Here is a 26,457-nt window from a genome sequence, read left to right as displayed (position 1 = left end):
ATCCACTAAAAGTATACCATACTTTAATAATTATTAAAGGATATAATAATTTATTTGATTTTCCTATTATATTCTTCCCGCCAGACAACGATAACATCTCTCTATCCACTCCCTCTTTCTCTCACTATCAATTTTTACTCGACTACAATTAAATTTTTTTTTTTTCAAAACGCCCAGGATTAAAAATAATAATTAATAATAATCAAAATTTATTGATTGACGAAAGCTCCGATTACATATATTTTAAGCCCTTTGAAAATATGTCATTCATTATTGTTTTTTATATTAGCGGGTGATGATGTTTTCAAAAATGAATTTAAGTTAAATAAATTAATAAATGAAACAAAGGATGAGAGAGATTTGTTTTTTATGATTATAAAAAGCGAAAAGGTTCATTCCCAATATTTTCACCATCTCATCCCAGGCTAAGGAGATGAATCATGAAAATTACTAATCTTTAGAATAATGACTAGTATATAAAAGAGATATTATTTATCTCGATTTTACTGAGATTCGAATCTCATATCTCATGATGACAACACCTCATATACTAACCACTAGATTATTCCAAGAAAAAATTTACTTTCCATGAGTTGAGAGAGGAGGGAGTGGAGGGTGGGAGAGAGATTGCATGTGATTGATAGAAGGGGTAGAATGGAAAGATCAGATAAATTTGTATGTTATTTAATAATTATCAAAGTATTATATACTTTTGGTTTGATTTTGGATCAATCAAGAAAATTAGACGTGTTTTTTTTTTTATAAATGATCATATTAACACGGAATCCAAGTGCTTTTGATTATTTCATATCCCTATTTAAGAAAGCCGCTCAACTGAATAAATCTTCATGATTTATCTTTTTGAACCATCCATCTTAGGTGGATTGCTTAGCTGAGGACTTCACTTTTTACCACCAGTAAAATACAATTTCATCTATTCATATGCAAGTATTTAATATAATGTTGGGCATTTTCAAACGTTGATGATGTTTGAATCACTAATGATGGTGGGTGGTACATTAAGATTCATCTTGTTAAATCTAGAATAATACTAAAGTCTAAAGGGATAGAATTTGATTGGTTAGAATAATTTTTTTAAGTTATTATTAAAGGTGCCCAAGTAATACTATATTTTATGAGTCAATTATATACTTTTTCATTTATTTTCATATTTAATTTCAAAAATAATAACTAATTATTTTGTATTAATAATATTTAATTAATTTTTAACTAATTTAATTATTTTGTAGCTAGCTAAATTCAGACTACTAGATTTATCGATCTATTTAATAGTTGGTCTGTGAAATCTGACTAGATCGCTTTTGGATATTGGATTAATAAAAAATATATATATTATGTGACGTTACCATCCATTTTAATTTTTTATTCTACTCTTTAAAAATTTATCATTCTTAGTTTACATTATGAATCTAGATTTAAGGATATAAATATATATTAAAAAAAAGAACAAACTCTACAATTAAATATTTTATTATAGTACCATAGCTCGGGATGATATAAATATATTAAAGATGTTTGGAGGAGTACATTAATTTTAATTTAAAATTATTCAAAAATTTTCATATTCATCTGATAATTTTTTAATTAAATTGATCATCAGTCGAAAATTTAAAAATGGGGGTAGAATTCATTATCGATGTTAGATTATCATTATTTTAACATAAATTTGATCTCGACTTTAGATCACCTGATCATTTATGATAATCTTGAGTTATTCGTCTAGATCTAAACTATTATTTAAGAGATAATAAATAAAAAAAAATCACAATCAATTATAAATCAATTATAATCACGCTTAAATCACAATTACAAATAGTTCCTCCCATCTATTTTTTAAGTTTTTTTTAATCAGAGATGTGCCCTCCCAGGTAATACGAATTTATATATATTAATTAAATAAATAAATTCGTATTACATGAAAGATCATACTTATTTCCAACCCTATCTAACCTTTGAGATCGGCCAATATGAAAATCAAATCGTCCGTTCGATATCAATTCAACGGCGATCGCTTAGCTCCGCAGAAGGGAACTATGCGACCATCGTATTGGCCTACACTCGGGCTCTCTAGAGAGCGGTGGCTTTCTGGTTCGCCACACTCGGTCTCTCTCTCACAGCGCGAATGTTGAATTCAGGGGTGGCGACTCGCCGCCTCCTCTCTGTCCTCGCTTCCAGATCCCGCATCGCGGCCGCGGGATCGACATCCCTCCGAGGCCTTTCCAGCGACGTACCTCCGCTTCCCCCGCCTCGGCCGATCCCTTCAGAGGAACAGTCGCGGCCGCAGAAGGAGACCCCGGAAGGGGTGTCGCCGGTGGAGGCTACACGAATCGCGAAGGATGACGGTGAGGCCCGGAGGAATGGGAACCGCTCTAGGCCAAATGAAGGTGCGGCAGGTAAGTACGAGGAAACGCAGGCTCGTGTGTTCATCGCAGCACTTCCTCACACGGTAAGTATTTGATCCTCTTCTTTGCGAACATTTGAGCTCCTGTGTTCTTCGACTGTGATTATTTTTCTGTGTCTTAGGCAAGGTTAGGGTGGACGGAGTCGGCTCTGATCGCTGGGGCAAGGGATGTGGGCGTATCCCCAGCTATCGTTGGCTCGATTCCTCGTAAGGATGCGGCACTTGTCGAGGTAATCAAATCCAGATTTGCTTCACCTGTATTTCACATATTTCTTTTATCTTTGTCCCTAATGATGCAATCAATCAAATTATCGCTGCTCTTATTACCACACATGCCACATAATAGCTCGGATGCCAGTCAATTAGGGATCTATGTGCATTAGACGATGTAGTCTTCAGCTGAACAACTAAATAGAATATATCAAACACAAAAATGATACACAAACCCAGAACCGCAATGATTTCTGTTGAAGCCTCAAGACAAGGAGAAAATCGCAGTGGGGATGAAGATGAAAAGCACAAACGGTGTCGAGAAATAGGGAAGGTTGCAATATAAACACACAAGTGGTTGACTAGCACAATAACTCTTATACTAGTGTCACTCTCATAGATAACTCAACAAGCATTTGATGTGTCACTTTAATGTCTCCCAACGATTTGTCATACATCATGCCACCATAAGTTCTAAACTAACATAATGTATTCGAGGAAAACACAATGGGTTAATCTAACGATTATCATATCAAAGCATTAAAAAAGCATGTAAGTGCCACTTACATGCTACAAAGGGTATTTCCATTTCCAATGACCAGACAAGTTCCAACTTCAGAGTGTCTCATACAATATGTATTTTTGCCAATTCAATAAGGACCAACTTAGTGACCTTCAATTCTACTGAACCAACAAGTTTCATGCTTTCTGCAGTTTTAATTTAGTTGTCTTCTCAACACAGCTTCATTCAAATCGACCCTCAAGGGCTGGCAAAAAATGCAAAGCACATCAATGCGTTAACTACTTTTGAATGGATCTGACTGCTCAGGCCTTAGGGTCAACTACCAGGTTGATTTATTACCAAATCATCTCAAGCATATGCTTTTTTTACATTTTAGCTTAAACACTATAAGGTCGCCCATTGTGAGACTTCAACAACTGATTGTAGGGCATATTTGAACAACACTTAATAATTTTTCACCTCGGTTCACATAATGTCAAAACATAATTGCTATCATTTGTCCTTATTAATGGTCCATTGCGGGGTTATGAATTGTTGTTGACACTCATTGGTTCCAAGCACTACTAGAACTTGGTGCAAAGAGGGTCTTCATGATGTGTTTACCAATTTTTCATGTGTTTGTTATGTGAGTTAACCTTCTTTATAAAAACATACGGAAAAGTATCACAAACCATGTGATACTTCACTCAACATGCTTGGTGCTCGAATGGATTTTCATCTCTGGCTACTATATAACCTTTTGACTGTCACAGTACATAGAAATTTGATGAGGATTAACACATAGATCATTGACCAGAGTTTTTAAACAAACTAGTTGATGCCCACATCTTGTAATGCACATGCAAGACATATTAATTTATAATAATGCAACTTAAATTTATCAGTGAGATAAATTATGGTTAAGGTACTTATACTGCAAAATTTAAGTACTCAAAAAGCCAGTTTACAGCCTAATTTATATGAGAGTTGATGTTTCCTCAAAATTTAGCCAACCCACCTAGTGGGATAAGGCTTGGTTGTTGTTATTTCCTCTAATCAAACTGAAATTAATTTAGTTGAACATTAGTAGTAAAATAATTAAAACTTTAACCTAATACATGGTGGTCCATGAATTTAATTTATTTGATACCACACGTAATTAATTCCTTTGATGTTCAATAAACTTTGAGTAAGCATGTTGAAAGTATTCTAGTATATAGTAGTATTATGTTCAAATTAAAAGGCACATAATTTATATTTTGTATGTAACCCTTTGATGCTTATTTTTCATTTTTTTTCTTTCTCAGATGTTTATTTTCATATTTAACAATCAAACAAAATGTTATATTTTTAAGATATGTACATGATCAAAACATATTGAGTCCACTGAATTTGTGTACATAACTATAGTAATTATTGATAGAATTATTCGTTTTTGATTGAATTTGGATGAGTTAATGTTGAACACTAGTAATTACTAATTCTCTATCTGTCAAATCAATTTTAAATTTTTTAAGTTTTGGTTTTTGAGAAGCATTCTTGAAAAATCCTAAATTTGGGACAATGCTATTAGTGCATATAATCTCACTCACCTGCTGGCACTCCATGCTTATGTTTGTTGTCTCACATCATCGCTTTACCATGTTTGATTTATGTTGTATTAAAAATGCATCACATAATTAAATACCTTGAATAATAAATATTAAATCAATTGCTGGATATATGAAAGAAGCAAAAAAAAAAATAGTTCTCTTGTGAACCCTTAAGTACTCCTGTAACTTATCTAATATTTCTTGTGTTAAGTTATTTGTCCTTTCAAGAAAAGAGTAATCATGATAAACTCATTAATAGAAATTCTTTAGATCCAATGGTTAGTAGTTGATTGCATATCATATATGTTTAATTTTTATATGGTTAATATGTTTATTATTGTCAAAACATATAGAATAAACACTTTAAACGTAGTAATATATAATATTGATTCAAAGAGAGGCTCATGCCTTATATATAACATTAAGATAAAATAATGAATAATCAATCTTCTCAATGTGGCTTAGAACAAATGCCTATTACAGCATTCCATGTCAAACTCAATCATCTTCAACCCCAACTTAATTCTATTTGGATTTGTCACTAAACCCGTTCATCTGGATTTGCAACAAAATCTGAGTTGCTATTATATCTGGATTTGCAAAATAATTAATACTCGACTTTTCAGTGTTTTTCTCCATTTGACCATGTATCTAGCCACTATACTAACTTCATGTGTTGAATCAGGTCGAATGTAGATTGTGATTTACATAATACTCTTGATACTACTTGCATATGTGATGTGCTTGATATATGGATCTTGCCATTCATCTTGTTGTCATGTTTGCAAAGTGTCTGAAACGACTTGCCAAATGCATTTTGACCAACTTGGATTCAACATATTGAATTACTCCAGATTCTTAATATAGTTATGTCAATCAAAACTTAACTTTCTTGAGCTCGTATTTTTCAATTATATAAGCTAAATATTTTCTTTACTTGAACCTCTCACTTTGAACTCATTTTTATGCAGCTCCTTCAGAGTGTTCACATTAGATATACTCTTAGTAGCGAGCAATGTTTTAAATCACGTAGCGTTGGTTCATAGCGTTTTTGTCTTGTCATCGCGTAGCTTAACTAGCGAAGCACATAGCGCAAACTTTTCGTGCACGTCAATTTTTAAATTTAAAAAATAAAATATAATTATATAAGTAAAATAAAAATAACATAACCTAAAATTAATCATAATAATTTATTACATGCCAAAATATCCAAGAACAACAATTTAAAAAGTCTTATAATTAAAACAATATAACCTAAAAATAATCACGGGGAGCCTTGGCACAACGGTAAAGTTGTTGCCATGTGACCAAAAGGTCACACGTTTGAATCCTGAAAACAACCTCTTGCAAAAAGCAGGGTAAGACTGCGTACAATGGATCCTTCCCCGGGACCCCGCATGGCGGGAGTTTCATGCATCGGGCTGCCCTTTTTATAACCTAAAAATAATCAGTATCATCCAACTCTATATCACTATCATCATCAATAGTGTCTTAGTTGGAAAATTTTCACTATCAAAAATTGTTGGAGTTACATCACCATAGTTTTTAGCATCAAGATGATTATCTTCCTCATCAACAAGACTCAACCTTACTTGTTTGCCTTTGCTTCCACCTATATAGGTTAAGTAGATATAAGTAAATAATTTGCATATGCTTACTTGAATTTTCAACAACTTTTTTTTTTTAATTTGTAGGAGGAACTTCAACTATATTCTCAACATTTTTTACTCGCTTATCCGAGTCGAAAAGACTTTCAAAGATAGTCGACGACACACTCACAATAGGATCACTTTCAAATAATTTATCATCTTTAAGCCATTTAGTAGTTACGGGGAGGACATGACCTTTTTTCTCAGTTATCCATTCATCATCCGAATCAATTTAATCAACTATAATGGGATCAATCTTGTCTCTCCTCCTAAGGCTTCTCTTCCTAAGCTTGAAGTTATATTTCACAAACACCAACATATTCAACTTCGCATGTTTAAGCCTATTTCTCTTTTTTGCATGAATCTAATATTGTAAAGAAGAAAACATATATAAAAAATTAAACAATGATATGAAAATTATAAAACAATTAAAATTCAAGGAGAGTTAGAATATTCACCAATTCAAAAGTGCTCTAATTTCTTTCACATCCCGAAGCACTACAAGTGAGACCAAGTACTTGAATTGCAAACATAGTAAGCTCGGGTGTATTACTTTCAAAACGTTCCTACCACGAGGCTAATAACATAAAGAAAATGAAAATTACAAAAATGTATATATAATTTTAAAATACGAATGCTGGTATAAAAGGTTAAAAACTGAAAAAAGATGTAAAGAAGTAAATAATTTAACTCGGAGTCCGCAACATTCTTGTTCGTTTTGCTATTGGAGTTCCAAATTCTCCTTCAGCTTTGTTATAGAAGTCCAATTGGATCTCTGCTTTAAGACGATCATCAGAAAACATCTTATTCATGCAAGTATACAATCCATCTCTAACTTCATCACAATCAGAAAACCTTTCTTCATAACGCAACTGCGGGTTCAAATAATACCTGGCCGCGTGTAGAGGATGATGAAGTTGTAGAGTCCATCGTGAATCAATTTTTTTCCAAATTGGCTTGTATTTCTATCAACTCCCCCACAATTAAATTTTATTGTTTCTTTTGCCTTATCCATAAGTTTATAAATATATCCTATGGTCGATCTCTCCTCCGAATCAACTTCCCTTAACTCACTTACAAGAGGACAACACTCTTAACACAAAATGCAATATGTGGCCAAAAGTTGGGATCATGAACAACAATTCTCTTCACGACCTTCCCTAAGTTGTTTGAGATAGTGGTGAACTAACCCAATCTTTGGAAGCAAATATTTGTTCAAGTGGTCTTTTAACCTTATACATATTTTAAAGAGTGAGAAATGAAGTAGCAAAGCGAGTAACAGTAGGATGGAGAATTTCTTTACCGTTTGTATATTTTCGCATCAAAGAAAGTATAGTTCCATGACCATAAAGGAACTTCACAACCATCTTAGCATGCTCAATTATGTTAGAAAAAATCTTCAACTTTACAATATCCTCTAACATTAGATCAATGCAATACGGCGCACAAGGTGTCTACCAAATTCTGTATCTAGTCTCCATAATTTTTCCCCTACCGTAATACAATTCAAAGCATTATCCGTGACAATTTGAATCACATTTTCCTCTCCCACCTCGTCAACAACATCAGCAAGATACTTAAAGATCAATTCCCCATTTTTTATCGAAGCTGATGGATCAATAGATTTCAAAAAGAAAGTGTCGGCGGGATTATTCACTAAAAAATTGATCAAACTTCTACTCTTCCCATCCGTCCCACCATCGGACATAATAGTGCATCCATATTTTTTCCATTCCTTTTTATACTCATATATTAGGTTGATGTCATCAACCTCAGCCTTAAGTATCCAAGTTCTTAACTCATGCATTGAAGGAGGCTTGAACCCTCTGTTGGTGCAATCGACCTAGGTTTTGATCGGTACGATCATAGTTTTGATGTGTGTGTCAAAGAGTTTAAGTTAGGTTCATCCTTGTATTTGATATGTGTATTTGAGTTGTGCAGGTTCGCAAGATACACATGCGATTCAGGTTGATGGCTTCGGGTCCGGTGAAGGATGAAGCATCCGAGGGACCGTGGACAAGGCAGCGAGGACAAAGGCCGAGGGAAGCAATTTCGAGGCATACGCGAAGGATGGCATTGGGGACGAGCCGCAGGCTTGAATGCATCCGAGGGACGAGAGCCAAAGAAAGTATGCTTAAAGGCAAGAGGTCAAAGCTACTTAGAAGAGTCAAGTGAGTCGTGAGGGTCTGAGTACGAGAGAAATGTACTCGGGAAGAGAAACCCTAGGTTTAGAGTTATGCCAGTCGACTAGTACTGGGACTAGTCGACTGGGGGTGAGCACAAAGAGTTTCTGTGTTCGAACGGTAGGGATCAGTCGACTGGTACAAAGACCAGTCGACTGATAGAGAGTCGTTGGCCAGGCACCAGTCAACTGGTACCAGAACCAGTCGACTGGTAACGGTAAATAACAAGGTTGCTTCTCCCCAAGCTCTATAAGATGGAGCTTGGGATGGCTGGCCAAGGTGACAAAATTAGTGGTAGTTAACCATAATTAGTAGTCACTAAGTGCTCAAGGTTTTCTTTGCGTCCAAGAGATCTTAGTTAGTGTTGTAGTGAGGTTTTTCCACCCACAAGGAGTTGCTTGAGTAGTCGGAGTTTGTTGGGAGCTAATTCACTGAAATATTGAGGGATCGTCCACCTTATAGGCAGCCATGGAGTAGGAGCCCTAATCTCCGAACCATGTTAAAGGAAACGTGTTAGTGGTTTGCATTCTTCCTTATTGTCTTTAGCTTTCTTGTTAATATTAGTTTGTATTTTGGCTGCGCAAACTAACCTTGTAGAGAAGCAATCGAATTTGGGGCAACGTATATTCAACCCCCCTTTCTAGTCGGCCATAAAAATCGAAATCCAACTTAATTTCACCGAAGTCGACTTTTGATGATAGCGTATACTACTGACCTCGCGATCTACCGTCTGCATTCGGTTTGTTTGCTTTTAGATGTTCTAATTTTGTCAAAGTGATTCTCTAATTTCTTGCTTAATATCATCCTAAACACTAACACAAAGTGCCATAATTGTAAAAAGCGATCATTATGCTCACTTAAGCATGAGGCGCAAGCGTCACGCTACTGTGAACTCGGAAGCGCAAGACTTCCAGGAAGTGTGCGCTTCGCGCATGCAAAAGCGAAGCGCGAACTTTCCTTTTTTGATCGTTTTTGTTTGTTTTGTTTGTTTTTTTACAAGTTTAAACCCCTAAACCTCTTTAATTTTCATTTGCTTCAAACCGCCGCTGCTTCTTCGTCTCCTCTCATCGTCCGTGCTTCTCGATCGCCTCTTTTAGGTAAGTGCTTCATCTCTTTCTGTTATTATTGTTATTTGTGAATTTTTCCAACGTCGTCGGCATCCAATGAGTATCTTGCCATCACACAGTCATGGGACGCTCCTGGCGCCACCGAAGGCATCCAGAGACATTTCTAGCATCGTCGGGGCGGCACCGGAGGCGTCGCGGGATGTCGGACGCCTCCAACGGCGCCGGCAGCGTCACCGGACGCCTCCGGCAGCGTCGGTAACACTGTACATGTTTTTTTTTAAAAATTTTTCTAAAGATTTAATTAAATTAAAGAACTCCTCACTTAAATGGGGTATTTCAAATAGTCTTTTATAAAGCCTAATCAATTATCCCAATAATATATATAAAATTATATTTAAATTAAAATTTTTAAAAAACTAATTAATCTATATAAATCAGATTTAAATATATAAAAAATATATTTAAAATTTAAAAAATTAAATATTTTTATTAATTCAAATAAATCAGTAAATCAGATTTAAAATTTAAATACATAAAAAATATATTTAAAATAAAAAAATCTGATAAATTTTATTAATTAGATATAAATATATAAAAATATATTTTAAATATAATTTTTTTTAATTAATTTATATAAATCAGATTTAAATATATCAAAATATATTTAAAATTCAAAAAATAATTTTTTTATTAATTCAAATAAATTAGTAAATCAGATTTAAAATTTAAATACATAAAACATATATTCAAAATAAAAAAAATCTGATAAATTTTATGAATTAGATTTAAATATATAAAAAATATATTTTAAATTTAAAAATCTAATAAATTTTATTAATTCATATAAATCAGATTTATATTCTATAATTAATTTTTTTCATATTTTATATTTTATTTATTGATTGATTATTATTGATTTCATTTTCAGCAGTCTCGATTTTTAACCATGTCAAATACAACAATTTCATCAACTCGAAAAGATATTCCTTGGAATTATGCAACATGTTCGGATCTTAAAAATTTAAATATTGTTAGTTATATTTTTTGTGATAAAATAACAAATGACGGAATTTATCGACACAAGCTACATTTAATTGGGGGCAATAGAAATGTGAAAGCCTGTCCAAAATGTTCTGAGCATGTTAAAGAAGAAATTAGAGAGTTCATGCAAAAAAGAGTAATTTGAAGAATCAAATGGATGAAATTTGAAGAGGAGTCTTGGCGCAACGGTAAAGTTGTTGTCATGTGACCAAAAGGTCACAGGTTCGAATTCTGGAAACAACCTCTTGCAAAAAGCATGGTAATACTGTGTACAATGGATCCTTCTCCGGGACCTCGCATGGCGGGAGCTTCGTGCACCGGGCTATCCTTTTTTTTTTGTAAATGGATGAAATTCTTCATTTTGATGATATTGATGATTTGGAAGATTTGGAAAAACAAGAAGATGATCATCAAACTAAAGTGAAAGGGAAACGACCAATATTCGATTCAAGCATCCATCCTATGGTCCAAGATACTAAAAAAATATAAATACACTGAACCTATTAATCTTTATTTTATGAAAGATGTTGATGAAATTGTCAAATAAAGACATGCAAAAAATAAAGGACAATTTCATGAAAATAAAAAAAGTTAAGAGATAATATAGTTGAGAAATTTGCAAGATGGATGTATGATGCTGGAATTCCCTTTAATGTTGTTAAATATGATTCTTTTGAGCCTTGTATTGAATCTATTAGACAATTTGGATCGAGGATGAAATCTCCATCATATCATGAAGTGAGGGTTAAGTATTTAAAGAAGGAATTGACAAATACGAACTCACTTCTCAAATCCCATGAAGAGGATCATGCTAAGTTTGGGTGCACAATTATGGCTGATGGATGGACGGATAAAAAGGGTAGGACTCTTATAAATTTTTTGCTGAATGGTCCCAAAGGAAGTGTATTTGTTGAATCAGTTGATGCTTCAGGCTATTCTCATACAGCTGACAAGATGTTTGAGTTATTTTCTAAATTTGTGTATCGCATTGGAGAAAAAAATGTGGTTCAGATTGTAACAGATAATGCAATCTGCAATGTCAGTCCAGATAATATTTTAAATTTGAGTTACTTTTAATTAATAATTGGATCATATTTTTAAATTTTTTGACTAAATTTATTTGTTTTTTATGACATATTTTGGAAAATCGATTTTCACACTTGTACTGGACTCTTTGTGCAGCTCATTGTTTAGATTTGTTGTTGGAGGATATATTCAAAATTCTTCATCTCAAAAAATTACATGAACGGGCGTTGATGGTGAATGGTTATGTTTACAACATACTACAAGTATTGAGCATGATAAGAGAGTTTACTGGATAGAGAGACATGGTAAGAATTGCAAAGACATGTTTCACAATCATTTTTTTGACTTTAAAGTGGTTTCATGTACAACAAGTAAATTTGAGAAAGATGTTTACATTTGAAAAGTGGACAAATAGTCAATTTTCTAAAAAGGCTGCTGGAAAACGTTTAGGAGAAGTGATATTGATGCCTTCTTTTTGGAAAAATATGATTTTTGCATTAAAAGTTGGCGACCCATTGGTGAAAGTATTACGGCTAATAGACGGTGAAAAAAATGTCTCCTATAGGTTATATTTATGAGTCAATGGATAGGGCCAAAGAAGTCATCGCTGTGCCATTTAACAATAATGAAGAGAAATATCATAGTATTTTTGAATTCATTAACAAAAGATAGAACGTTCAACTCCATCGACCTTTGCACGCAGTCGGATATTTCTTGAATCCAAAGTGTTTTTACTCAAACCCTAACATAGAAAATGATACAGAAGTGATGTAGGGTTTGTACAAGTGCATATCTAGATTGGTGAAAGGTGAGGATTTACAAGATAAGATCACGAATCAATTGGAAAAAATATAAGAAAGCAGGACTTTTTAGTTTGCCAATGGCTATTCAACAACGAACTTTAAAATCATCAGGTAAATTTTGTAAATAATATATTGCGCAATATCAATATTGGATGGTAATAAAGTTAATCTTATAATTTATATGCTTTTGCATTTCAAGCTGATTGGTAGTCTTCTTATGGTGCATCAACACCTGAATTAAAAATATTTGCAATGAAGATTTTAAACCTCACATGCTCTTCTTCATGCTGTGAACGTAATTGGAGTGTTTTTGAACATGTAAGTTGGAGTTTTTTTTAATATATATTAAAATTTACATTATGGACTTAACCTTTTACTTTTAAATTTTTTGTAGATACATTCTAAGAAAAGAAATAGGTTGTCTCAAGAACGATTGAATGAATTGGTATATAAATACAATAGAGCTTTGAGGAGAAGATATGACATGCGAGTTAAGATTGATCCTATTACTTTGTCAGAGATAGATGATAGTAATGAATAGTTGTTGGGAAAATTGCATGATAGTGATATAGACAATGATAATGATTTTGTCTATGAAGGTGAAAATTTGCGTTGGAGTGATGTAGCACGAGGATCTGGGGTTGGTGAAAGTGCATATGACTTTTGATCTCGAAATGCATCTTCTTCAAAAGGCGCATCATCATCTGCATCAGTAAAAAGAAAGCAATTTTCAACTCAAGCTAGTCTTGCAAATGAAGAAGGAATTAATCTTGATATTGAAACTAAAGAAGAAGATACTGATGGATACAAATCAAGCGATGACGCTAATGACATAGATTTGGACAATGAAGATAAAGACGATGATTATTTTGATACTTGATATTTCATCTATCATATTTTCAAAGACTTGATTTATTTTTAGTTTTTTGAATAATCTACAACTTCATCAACGAATATTTTATTTATGGTTATTTGAATTTTCAAAGACTTTTAGTCCTTTTGTTTATTATATTTTTTTTTCCGTAAAGCTCGCGTTTCGCTTTGTGCTTTAAGCCTCACGACCCTTGAGCGCTTTTTTGCACCTCGCGCTTTTGACAACTATGCAAGGTGCAACCCTTTTATGAGTTAAGCTAAATGTTCCTTTAAGCGAGTAATCCCTCCATTTGATATATGGTGACAAAATTGCACCGAACAAATTCCCCCCCCTCCTTTTGATAACAATATTTCCAAAAAATATCTTTTTTATTTTTTTGATAAATTCGTAGACATTTTAAATTCTAAATATACAATAAAAATCCTAGAAAAACAAAAGAAAAAAATCAAAATAAATAAATAATTAATTATTTTCTTGACATTTGATTATCTATGGATGAAGGAGAAAAAGCAATCGAAAGAAACAAAAATCTTCACTGTTTGAACAAATAATTAATTAATTGATTCTCTAATTTCACCGTTGATTATATTAGAAGAAAAATCAATCAAAAATTACAAACAATCGACAGAAAGTCAGAAACAAACCAACCGAAGAAAAACGAAAAGGAAGGAGAAAACTTCGCATCCAGTCGCCGTCCCTTGCCGCCCCTCGCTCCTCCCCTCGCCAATTGTATTTGGACCTATCTTTCTTACTTGCCTCTGCCTTTGCCCTAACTGCTCGAAGGTTTGTCACGATTCTGCTCTGTTAAAATCTGATTCTTGCTTAGTTGATTTTGTAGTCAACTAAATCAGGATAGCCCAAGCTATCACACGCTATGGGATGCTAAGTCAAGATAGCGCATGCTATCGTGCGCTATCGATGCTATTGTCCTGAATAGCGTGGGCTATTTGGAACAATCGCTAATCAGCGAATGCGATGTAGCATTTGTTGATCATAGCGTGCAATAGCGCACTACACAGCGCGCTATCTGCCGCTATTGAAAACACTGGTAGCGAGCAACATATTATTTATATAGAAGACCAGCTAGATGAACAGGTGATCCTCAACACATGTATCATAATAGCATCTGCTGAAACTACAGTTGTACTACAATTGATCTTAGAGGATACAAACTTTTTATACTACAGACTTGGATATTATTTCAGGCTATGGCTAGGTAGGAGCGTGTTCAGTCTGTTAGATTCTCTTTTCCCTTTGCCAAAATTTTTGGTTGTTCCATGTAGATCTCTCCTTGAACTCATGATGCAGAAAACTTTTGGATTTATTTTTCCATGGGAGGAATCCTCATAGGGCGTGCACATGTGGTCTACCTGCTTGCGATGGCAGAGTTGTTTTGGTTGGATCCTACAAATGTATAAAATGGCTCAGAAATAAATGTGCACTAGGCACATGCACCATACCAAGCCTATATGACAGTGCTCTAATGAGTGTAGAAAAACTTTTGACATGTAAACTGGTGCAAGGAACACAATTACCAAGATATCATGGTGCTCATGCCAGAATCCTGGGAATACAGTCCTTGGATAGGTGGCACTAATCTTTAACTTCACTTACGATTTAGTTGACGTTATTTCCTTTATGAGATTTTCACAATCTAGCTACAGAAGTGTCTTTAATCATGTTCCAAACTGTTATATGTCACTTCTTTAATCTTGTTTTTGTGATGTCCTCCATCTTTTCAGTTTTTCATGGATTACTGTCTTCAAAAACTTATAGAGAAAGTTGAGTCAGGAGATGAATTGAAGAATGAACTGAAGGATTTAACTCTTAGTGATCGTCTAACAAAGCTTATTCGCATTCGATTGGAGATGCAAGCACCTTACATAGCAAAATGGCCACAAGCACTTAGCATTCAGGTATGTGCCATTTTCCATATATGTTAGATAAAAGACTGTATGAACTCTTCGTGTTGGATGCTTATCTTTTTTGCTTTTTCAGGCACAACCAGCAAACCTCCCTAACAACTTTAAGCAACGAGCTGAATTGATTGATGAGATATGGCATGCAGCTGGTGATTCAGGTTCTGACTTTGACTGGTATTTGAAGCGAACAATACTGGGAGGTATATACTCGACAACTGAAGTATATATGCTCACTGATCATTCTCCAGGTTCAGTAACTCCCCTCTGTGACTCTTGTGCTTTTTGATATGTTGTTTCCTACACATTTCTTAACGAAATAATTATAGAAGCTAATATTTAACCACTGCATTAAGATTTGGATTCCTTTTCCATCTATTCTAGATATTGATTTCGTTTTTTTCCAGTCATGTCCATTTTCTATTTGCCTTATTAATGACAGGTATATTAAATTAATTAATTTGTTTGTTTTGTCTCTCATTAGATCGTTATTCTGAATTGCATAGTTCACTTAGTCTTTGCTAGTTTCAGAAATTCTTGTTACAAAGTATGGATAGTCTCCTAGCTCGTATTTAGCTTCCAAATCCATGTTATTCACAATTCTGTATCTTATACGAGTATGTGTTTCCCTTCCTTTGGTAGATTTCAGAGACACATGGGTTTTCTTGGACCGCCGTGTAAAAGATGCTTTCGACCTTCAGAAGACTGTTCAAGAAGTACTATCTCGTTGACAACTAGACATCCTGCTTACATTTTTTAGATTCTATTTTCTTTCACCATTGCAACTATTTGAGACTATAATTTGGTCATTTCTGTAGGCTGCATACTTAGCCGAGGCAGTCGGGGCAGGCGTGGGTAACACAGTAAAGGGATTCATGGCAGGCATTTTTCCGGGTAGCAAATGAGGCAATGAATTTGTTCTAGGAATAATTTCTCAGGTTGCATAATATCTCTCTCCCAGAGAAAACTGTCGATATCATCTGGCTTTTAGTTGACTCATCACAACCAGACATTGAACTGCAAGAGCCTTTTAATCTTGAATACCATGTGTATATATGGAAGCTTTCATTAGGGAAAATGAAAAGCTGGAAACTTGTGTTCGGACCAGCTTCTCAAAATATGGTACAGTGAATCTTGAGTCCTGCACTGAAACTTTTGTGGACTAGTGAAGGACCAAATATTTCGGCTGATGTAAAGTGGCAAATTTCATGTAGAGTGTGGGCAATTAGGAAGTTCCTTGTGGATCTAACCACAGCGGAAAACCCAGGGAAGAGCATGATCCTCTATAACAATCCATAAATAATTCCTGGCTTAATCATCGAGAAGTCGACCTAAGGATCTAATCATGACGAAATTCACTTATGGCTTAATAATTGATCAGTTGACCTAGACAAGAACGTTATAAGTGAGTAACGAACTCCACTCCAAGTATGGGTGTTGACTCATCCAAAGCTTGCTCAAAAGATGTGAACCTTCACCCAATTTCGTTGGCTTCAATTTAATCTGTAGGAGTCTACGGTGAATCAGTTTGTTTTGATTCAATATGCTTACATAAGAATCATATTTGGGAAAAAATGAAGTCGTTGAGAAATAAAAAAACTGACTAATTAAAGTCATTCTAGCCACGGAAATTAAAGCAAATTGGCAAGTCCATCGTAAAAAGGGTAAAAGTAAAATTTTTATTGCTGGATAGAAAAAGAGGTGGGTGGGATGTTGTAGCAGACAACTTAGAATACGCTCGAAATTCAGAATCAATCATGAGGTTGGAAATTATGTAGTTGTCATAATGTGAGTGTATGCAGTTGAAATAATGGGAATGTTTTGTCCTCGTGTTAAGAAAAATTTATTTTCACTTTCTCCATGTATATATCAATATTGTTTAGGTAAAAAAATTTAAAACGAGGTATAATTTTTCTTAAATTCAACATCATTTAATTAGGATCTAATATATTTTCTATCAATTGGACAACTCCGATCAACTGGGAATCGATCGACAATTAGTTTATCGTGAGAGAACAAAAATCCTCATTATTTTTTATAGGTACAAAAAGTCTAAAATGAGGTATAATTTTTCTAAAATTCAGCACCATTTTGTAGGATCAGTGGCGTCGATAGAAGGGGAGGGGGGAATGTCGACTCGTCAACTTTTCTTCGATTTTGTTTGTTATTTCTATCAAAGTGTTAGTCGCAGTGGAATATAATAAAAACGTAAAAGAAAGAATACTTGCAAGCAAACTTCTAAAATTCATTAGGCGCTGGTCAAGCCGCAAACTAGCGCCTAGGTGGGGACTAGGTGTCGCTAAGGGGATTCTTCGGTATCAATATAAATTATATAATAAATCACCTATTATATCTTCAATACAATAACATCAAATTTAAAATGAATTCAAAATTATACAACCAATAAAATATCACATATTTATTCTACTTATTATTCTCCATAATTTTCAAGAACGTGTTCTTCATTGGACACAAACTCAATATCATCATTGTGATCCTCTTCTTCTTCGGATGCAAAATCATCCTCGTAAAGTTTTCTCACTCTTGAGTTCTTCGAAGTTGTAGATTTTCATCTGCTCCACTTGCTTTATCAACTATTTGTCTTGTGAGCTCGGAACCTAGTTTAACTTCATCATCTTTCCCACCAAACATAATCCAACCTTATGCATTTGAGGAATCTTTTGCAAGAAGGACATCGATATTCTATTCTTTCTTTTTTGTTTGTTTAACAATTTAGAATTAAATTGGATAAATATTATATTGTTCAACCTATTGACATCTCATTTATTTCTTTTCTTTGTATGAATTAAAAAAAAGTAAATATTATAATTAGAAACATGAATATAAACTTTAAAAATTAATACTTTACTTTAATTAAAGATTTAAAGTTTCAAACTTACTTCTTTAAATGTACTTCAATTTCTTTCACACCCAGATGAATTTGTAGTTAATGAAAGTATCCTCAATGCTACTCTTATCAAGTTGGGTGTTTGAGCATCGTATGTACTCCACCATGCACATGGATCAAATGTATTATAATTTTTTTCACATGTTTTTGCTGCCAATGTTTTAACAAATAACCAAGTATTGTCTTTGTATTTTACAAATTTCTTGTTAATAATTATATTTTGTAGATCTAACTAATTGGCATGCAAAATTTCTATGCAATCAAAAATCTCCGCCGCGACTTCCTTATAAGAGCAATAGAACTAGCTTTATAGTAAAAATAGGGATTTAATAAAAATAAAGTGGAATGCAATGATGTATCAAGTCTATTCCTCATTTTTTACTCAATAACTATTATGATAAGCTGATAATTTGATTCTACATTGTTTATGGTCACCTTGATATCTTCTTTATCTTAAAGAAGCTCCCCATATAGATTCAATTCATTCGTTCAAGAGAGTTTAGGTAAAGTCTGAGCTTGAGTTCAAGAGAAGATAGACAAGGGAAAATAGAGGGTCAAGTCAGTATGAAGCCTTTGCGTCAGTCTTGGTCTGAACTGAAGCCAAACACCTTGACCTATAGTTCCTTAGTAAAGGACAATATACAATAGAAATAGAAGGAAGATACTCAATATATATAGACAACTTTCTATCTCCATCTACCAATCCAAGAACTTTTATCAAAGGAGTAAATATTTTTAAATAAAGTGTCACACCATTCCAAAAACTCATGCTCATCACATTAGAGTAAGCCAATTTTCCTTTTTTTATTTTTGACCATTTGCATTTTTCTTGCATATCACTTGTAAGCATGTCCCTTAAACTAGATTTTTTTTTAATCAAACTTTGCAATGTAAGGAAATTTGATGCAACTTGGTAACTCCTGGTTGGACTATGTTTCTCTTCTTTGTGAAACTTCTCATAAACGATAAAATCTTATGGTGAACATAAATAAAAATGGTAAAAGACTTGGATTGTTCAATAACCTTGTTATATCGTGTATGTTTGTCAATACTTTCAAGCATGAGATTAATAGTGTGAGTTGCACATGCACTCCAAAAGATCCCATATCATTTTTCTCTCATCAATTTGGTTGCGGTTATACTGTTGGTGGCACTATTTGTTACAATCTGAATAATATTCTGAGCTTTTACTTGTTCAACATACTCAAAAAGAAGTTCAATTGTATATGCCTCGCCTGAAGACTCTTTAGACTCTAAAAATCTAGTACCCTCCTTGTAATTAGCACACAAATTTAAGATGTTTTTTCTTTTCCTATCACTCCATGCATTTGTCGTGATCGAGTACTCATTCTTTGCCATTCTTTTTCATGTTTCTTCAGCAATTGCTTTGTTCTTTTAACTCCGGCTTTCAACAGTGACTTCCTAAATTGATATTGAGTTGGAGACTTGAATCCTTGTCCAAATTGACCCACTACCTCCATTAGTCGCTTAAAGCTATTATTATCAACAACATTGAATGAATATCCATTTTCATAAACCCATCTCCCAATATATTGTTGAATTTGTTGAGTTCTCTATTTGAAAAGATCTTCATTTATATTTTATTGGTGAAGCACTTTAATCCCACTTGAACTTGCATTTTCTGAAACAATTACTGATGTATATCTATCCATTAGGTCAAGTGGAAAAGGTTTTTTAATTTCATCTATCCCTTCAATTTTAGGACATTTTTCTTCATCTAGAGAAATAGTCACCTCTACTCTACAACTTTGTTCTTCCATTATTTTGTTCTTCTTTCTATTCCTCCCTTCTAAAATAGTCTATTTTCACTTATTTTTATCTTCTTGAGATACTTTTCGACAACCAATACATTTCCAGGTATATTTCATACATGCTCCTTGATCTTATACACTCTCTCCGATATCATTTTTCCACACAACTTGCATTTAATTTTATCAAGATTCTTAGGATCAATTAACGTCCTAAACTCCTATCCAATGTCATTGACTTTTTCCTTAGAATCTCATATTCAGGTTGAGTGATAGATGTTGTTGAAGATGAATTCTTACCATTGTGATAACCTAAAAAGTGATTTAAGAATAAATTTAGGAACTTTAGAATTATTAACAAGTCTAAGAGAAAAATTATATATAAAATAATTAAGATATAATTATATATAAAATATTAAGATATAATTATGCATCTATATGATATAAAATTGTATTAACAAATTTGAGAATATAATTTTTTTTATATATCTTAATTTAATTAATAAAATTTATTAGAATTTTTAAAGATTTTTTTTGTAAATTTTAAATCTGATTTATATAAATTAATAATACTTATTAGAATTTTTAAAATTTTAAATATATTTTTTATATATTTAATCTAATTAATAAAATTTATTAGAATTTTAAAGAATTTTTCAAATTTTAAATATATTTTTTATATATTTAAATCTGATTTATATAAATTAATAATATTTATTAGAATTTTTAAAATTTTAAATATATTTTTATATATTTAAATCTTATTTATATAAATTAATAATATTTTAGAGTATTTTTTAATTTTAAATATATTTTATTGAGATAATTTAATTAAATTGTATGAAAATTATTATTAATTAGAACTATACCAATTGGGAGTTATTTGAATTAATTAAATTAAAATTTTATTTATAATAGTACAACAATCACGATGCCATCGGACGCTGTGCAAACTAGTCACAGGAAGCATCCGGCGATATCCTTCAAGGCTTCCGGTGGGACAGGAAGGGTTGCGAGAGGCATCCAGAGCCGCTAAAAGTATCGCGGGATGACATCGGATGCGTCTTGTGACGCCAAGGGCGGAGCCAAGTTCATGGCTACCTGGGCTACAGCCCGGGTAGCCAACGACGGTGAGATCAAAAATTACAAGGGAAGAAAGGGAAAAAATGAGAAAAATTAGGGATTAGCCTGGGTGGCGATGTCGACGTCGGCGGCTAGCCCGGGGCGGCGACGTCGCCGTCAGCGGCTAGCTTAGAATGACGACGTTGACGATCTCGGTGTCAACGTTTGTGACCCACATCTTGAGATCAACCCAGGTAATTGATCTTGGCTGGCTCCGCCATTGTGTGACGCGTCTGCCCCTCGACGCTTTCGACTGCTACAAACACCTCCTACGATGCGTCCGACATCCCTCGATGCTTCCGGCGGCTTTGGAAGCATTGCAGGATACCTCTGTTGGCACTAGAAGCATCGTAGGATGCATCCAACGACGTCTCCAACGACTACAGGCGCCTCTCGTGAAGCTTCTAGCGGCTGGGGACACCTCTTGCTATGCATCCGACACCACTGTAGATGTCTCGTGACATTCGAGTTAAAAAAAATAACAAAACAAAATAAACTTACCAAAATGATCAAAGAGACGAATCCAGAGTTTCAGACCTTCCGAGGCGACGAACATACCTTCCGTGAGAAGCAAACGAAGAGGCAGACCTTCCATGGTGATTAAGATGATTTAGGGCTTTAATTGGTTGGACAAATCTGACTTTTAGTTTAAACCCCCAAAACATCACTGCCCGCCTAGCAGCAAGGCCGCGACGCCTAGCAGCGCCAAGGCCGCCTAACACAACATAGAGCCGCCTACGCAACTGGGTCACCTAGGTTGGCCGTCTTCCAACTTTCTAGTAATAGTATTCATTTTTATTGATATTTTTTTTTATTGATCAATTTTAACTTTGATGAAGAGGTGTCTTGAGTCAATGTTAGATTACTTTCATGTGACTTAGAGGTCATAAATTTGAGTTGTCAAAATAGTTTTTTGCAAAGAAGGATAAGAGTGTGAACCTTTCTTCGAATCCATATTAACGGGAGTTTTTTTATAATTTTATTAATTTTAATTTTGATAAATTATCAATCAAAATAATTACCAATACAGCTATAAAAATTATGATGAAGGAGACGAAAGACAGAAAACAAAATTAGAGAGAAAAAGTCTAGTACAATATTAAATATAGTTTTGAACTTTAAAAAATATTTTTATAAAAAATATCAATGACTAATAAATATAACTGATAAATATTTTTTTGTTTATTAGAAAATATTTATCAATGGAAACTGTGATGTCACTTGTTTATTAATAAAATTGAAAAATAATTTTTTTTCAGTTAAACTTTCGAACATAATTTGTTAAAAAAATACATTTGCCTAATAAACATTTTTAATTAATTAATTAAATTAAATTCTGCCAATAAAATGTTAAAAATACTAATTAAATTTTCCAATGAAAAATAAATTATTATAATATTAATAATATTCATTGTAATTGATATTTTAATTTTTTGTTATTGATTAATTTTAACTTCATCGAAGAGCTGTCTTGACGCAACGATATGTGACCTTCACATGTTCGAGTTGTTAAAATAGCCTCTTATAAAGATGAATAAAAGTGCATACAATAGAATTTTCCCTCAACCAAGGCCGTCTCAATTATTATTGAGATCCTAGACAAGGAAAAAAAATTTAAGACCTTAATTTTTATTTAAAAATAAATAATATTTCAAAAAATAAATTTTTTTATAAAATATTGTTAGAGATATTTAAGTTTATTAATAAAATTTAAATGGACAATTTATACATTGTAAAAAATTGTTTTCGAAATTGGAATTAGTGACTGCCGTTCACTTATTAATAACTTTAATTTGTGCTAAAGCTCACTTCTTATTAGTAAAATTTAAAAAATAAAAATTCTTTTATACTAAATTTTCAAACATAATTTATTAAAAGTAATATACTTATCTAATAAATATTATTAATTAAATAAATAAAGTTAAATTTAATCAATAAAATATTTAAAATACCAACTAATTTAGCAATGAGCAATAAATTATAATAATATTATTAATATACATTTTAATTATTATTAAATTTTTTTCATCAATGAATTTTAATTTCGATGAAGACAAGTCACGAGGGCATAGTAATATTGTTATTATTGTATAATTTAGAGATAATAGATTTGAGTAGTAGATATAGTGTGTATAATATATCCTTATCTGAAATTCTATATTAGCGGGAGTTTTATGGTCCGAGTTATTTTTTTTTATCAATTTTAATTTTTATAAATTATCAATTAAATTTATTTAATAAAAAATTTAGCTGGTAAATATCGATGATGGATTATTAAAGATAATAAAAAAAAAAACAAGTATAATAATTTGTGAAGGAGCACGAGCACAATGATAGGGATATAAAAGATGAAAATGGAGAAATAAAATTTAGAGATAAATAATAGTGTAATATTAAATATGATTTTGACTTTTAAAAATATTTTTATAAAAATATATTAAGTAAAACTAATAAATATTTTTAATTTATTAATCAAACTTATTTTTTGTTAGTAAATTAATTTTTTATTAATAAAAAAATAAAATTTCTGGATTAAATTTTAATAAAAAAATAAAAAAAAGTTAACAAGCAAATCTAACTTAAAGTAAAAAAATTTAAATTATTAATAAAATCTAAATTTAACAGTAAAAAAATTGGAAACAACCAAATTTAACTATAATCTATAAAAATTTATTCATATATAAAAAAATAAATATTATTGGCCAAATTTAATTTAACTTTTAAAAAATTAAAACTACTTATGAAAATAAATCTGGATTAAAATATTAATTTTAATTTTGATAAATTATGGATCAAATTTATTTAGTTAAAATATTTAATTTATAATCTTTTTTAGACAAAGGTGATGAATTACACACAAAAAAAAGAGAGGGCGCGAATGAATAAATTGTTGTATAAAAATTATAATGAGAAAGAAAAAGAAAAAAAAATTAGAGAGGAAAAGTTTGTACAACATTAAATATAATTTTAAACTTTAAAAAATATTTTTTTGAAAAATATCAATGGCTAATAAATATAACTGATAAATATTTTTTGTTTATTAGACAAACCTAATTTTGCTGAATAAATTAAATTTTGATTAATAAAATTTTAAAAATTATTGATCAAATTTTAGCTAAAAAAATAATAAATTATCAGTCAAATCTGACACGTAAAAAAATTTAAAATTATTAGTAAACTTAATTTTAACTAGTTCAAAATTATGATCTATATAAAACCTAATTTTGGTCATTTAAAAAATTAAAAATTATATGTCAAGTCTAACTATGGTAAGTTAAAAATTTAAAATTATTGTCAAAACTTGTAAAAAATTAAAAATTATTGACTAAATTTAATTTTGACTAATAAAAATAATTAAAAATTAATGATAAAATTTAATTTGTCTAGGAAAAATATTAAAATTATCAATAAAAATAAATCTCGACTAAAATTTAATTTTAATTAAATTCATATATTTTTAATATATATATATATAAAATGTGCATCTAATGTAGTAATTTTTTTAGATTTAAAATTATACCATAAAGTCAAAATCCTAAATAGTTAATCCGAAGCTTAATAAAAAAAAAATGCTGCATACTGTGCAGTCGTGCGCACAACACTGTGCACAACATAATATACAGATTATGCTGGACTATGCTGTAGCCCAGTCCAAACATATGATTAATCATAAAATGGCACATGCAGTTCTGGTCAAGCAGACTTGGAAACGACCATTCATTTTCTTACACGGTAGTTGCCCTGATTAAATTACATAGATAAGTCTAAGTTGAAGAATAAATTATACAGAAACATCATAAAATCATTTTTTTACTTCACTGAATCAATAAAGACATTCTAATTATTGTTTTCAACACTAAATATCCTTTTAAATCCTTCCTGAAAAAAATCAATTATATACTAATTTTATTTCATGAATAAAAAAACACAAATGGGATGTACAAAGAACAATGAACTTCCTAATTAATTAATTAATTAATTTCATTTCCTTGTCGTCACTCACGACTATGGTCACTCTCTCCATGGCCCTCGTCCTTGGAGGCGTAGTCATCAATAGAGCCGCCCTTGACCACGGCTTCCATGATCGGATCGACGTGTCCTCTACACATGAAGTACCTTTACGTTGATGTCAGAGGCGAGCAATTGTGGATTGAGGTCTGTGCGTGACGTTCAAGCACGACCTCGTACCGCACTAGTGGATCAACTATTTCTACCTCACCATCGGCGACACGCTCTCTAACGTCGGTGTCACCGGCCAGGCTTCTACCGCGACCCTCAAATTTTCAACTTCTAAGAATTAGATATCATTACTAGTAAATGAACTAGACAATTTCATAAATAATGAAAATTTTCATTCAATAAAAATTTTAAATTCGATAAAATATAAGGAAAAATGAGATCGTAAAGTGAACTCGGACCTCTTCTACACCATCCTCAATAGACTCAACTAACTTGGGATCAGTTCAGGCGTTCAACCCATCTCTAATTCTTGAATCCATCCTTACTTGTATACATATATAAATTAAAGTCCGTGGAAAATAGGTGGCACTAATCTTTAGCTTCACTTATGATTTAGTTGACATTTTTTCCTTTCTCAGAAATTCACAATCATAGAGCTATAGAAGTGTCTTTAAATGTTCCCATTCTACTGTTATAGTGTCACTTCTTTAATTTTGTTTTTGTGATTTTCTCCATCTTTTCAGTTTTTCATGGACTACTGTCTTCACAATCTTATAGAGACAGTTGAGTCAGAAGAATGAACTGAGGGATTTATCTGTCAGTGATCGTGTAACAAAGCTCCTTCGCATTCGGTTGGAGATGCAAGCACCTTACATAGCAAAATGGCAACAAGCACTTAGCATTAAGGTATGTGCCATTATCCATATATGTTAGATAATAGACCGTATGAACTCTTCACGTTGGATGCTCATCTTTTTTGCTTTTTTCAGGTACAACCAGCAAACACCCCTACCAGCTTTAAGCAACTGACTGAATTGATTCATCAGATATGGCTTGCAGCTGGTGATTCAGGTTCTGACTTTGATTGGTGTGTGAAGAGAACAATGCTGGAAAATGCATACTCGACAACTGAAGTCTATATGCTCACTGATCATTCTCCAGGTTCAGTAACCCCCCTCTCTGACTCTTGTGCTTTTTGTTGTTGTTGTTTCCTACCCATTTCTTAATGAAATAATTATAGAAGTTAATATTTAACCACTGCATTAAGATTTGGATTCCTTTCCCAACAATTTTGGTAGTTATTTATTTTCTTTTTTCAGTTCTGTTCATTATTTATTTGCCCGTCTATCTCATGAGATATGGCATAGTTCACTTAGTCTCTGCTAGTTTCAGGAATTCTTGTTACAAAGT

At 32.3% G+C, this 26,457-nt stretch overlaps 1 protein-coding gene across 1 annotated transcript; it reads left to right on the top strand.

Annotated features, from left to right (window-relative positions):
* Positions 1-2,098: 2,098 nt before the first annotated feature.
* On the top strand, positions 2,099-16,534 carry LOC121975929 (ubiquinone biosynthesis protein COQ9-B, mitochondrial-like). Its single transcript, XM_042527862.1, has 6 exons — positions 2,099-2,467; positions 2,545-2,652; positions 15,112-15,285; positions 15,368-15,539; positions 15,931-16,004; positions 16,107-16,534. Exons 1-6 carry the CDS (start codon positions 2,144-2,146, stop codon positions 16,191-16,193), a joined length of 939 nt encoding a protein of 312 aa, XP_042383796.1. The 5' UTR covers positions 2,099-2,143; the 3' UTR covers positions 16,194-16,534.
* Positions 16,535-26,457: the final 9,923 nt, after the last annotated feature.

This window comes from Zingiber officinale, chromosome 4B, assembly GCF_018446385.1.
Source record: "Zingiber officinale cultivar Zhangliang chromosome 4B, Zo_v1.1, whole genome shotgun sequence".
In the NCBI taxonomy this organism is placed as follows: domain Eukaryota; kingdom Viridiplantae; phylum Streptophyta; class Magnoliopsida; order Zingiberales; family Zingiberaceae; genus Zingiber; species Zingiber officinale.
Note: the sequence above shows the minus strand (reverse complement) of the source record. Positions and strands in the feature narration are given on the sequence as shown.

Coding starts and splice junctions, on each gene's coding strand:
- LOC121975929 (XM_042527862.1), top strand. CDS start 2,144: ATGTTGAATTCAGGGGTGGCGACTCGCCGCCTCCTCTCTGTCCTCGCT. Junction 2,653..15,111: donor AGGATGCGGCACTTGTCGAG/GTAATCAAATCC, acceptor CCATCTTTTCAG/TTTTTCATGGATTACTGTCT. Junction 15,540..15,930: donor GCTCACTGATCATTCTCCAG/GTTCAGTAACTC, acceptor TTCCTTTGGTAG/ATTTCAGAGACACATGGGTT.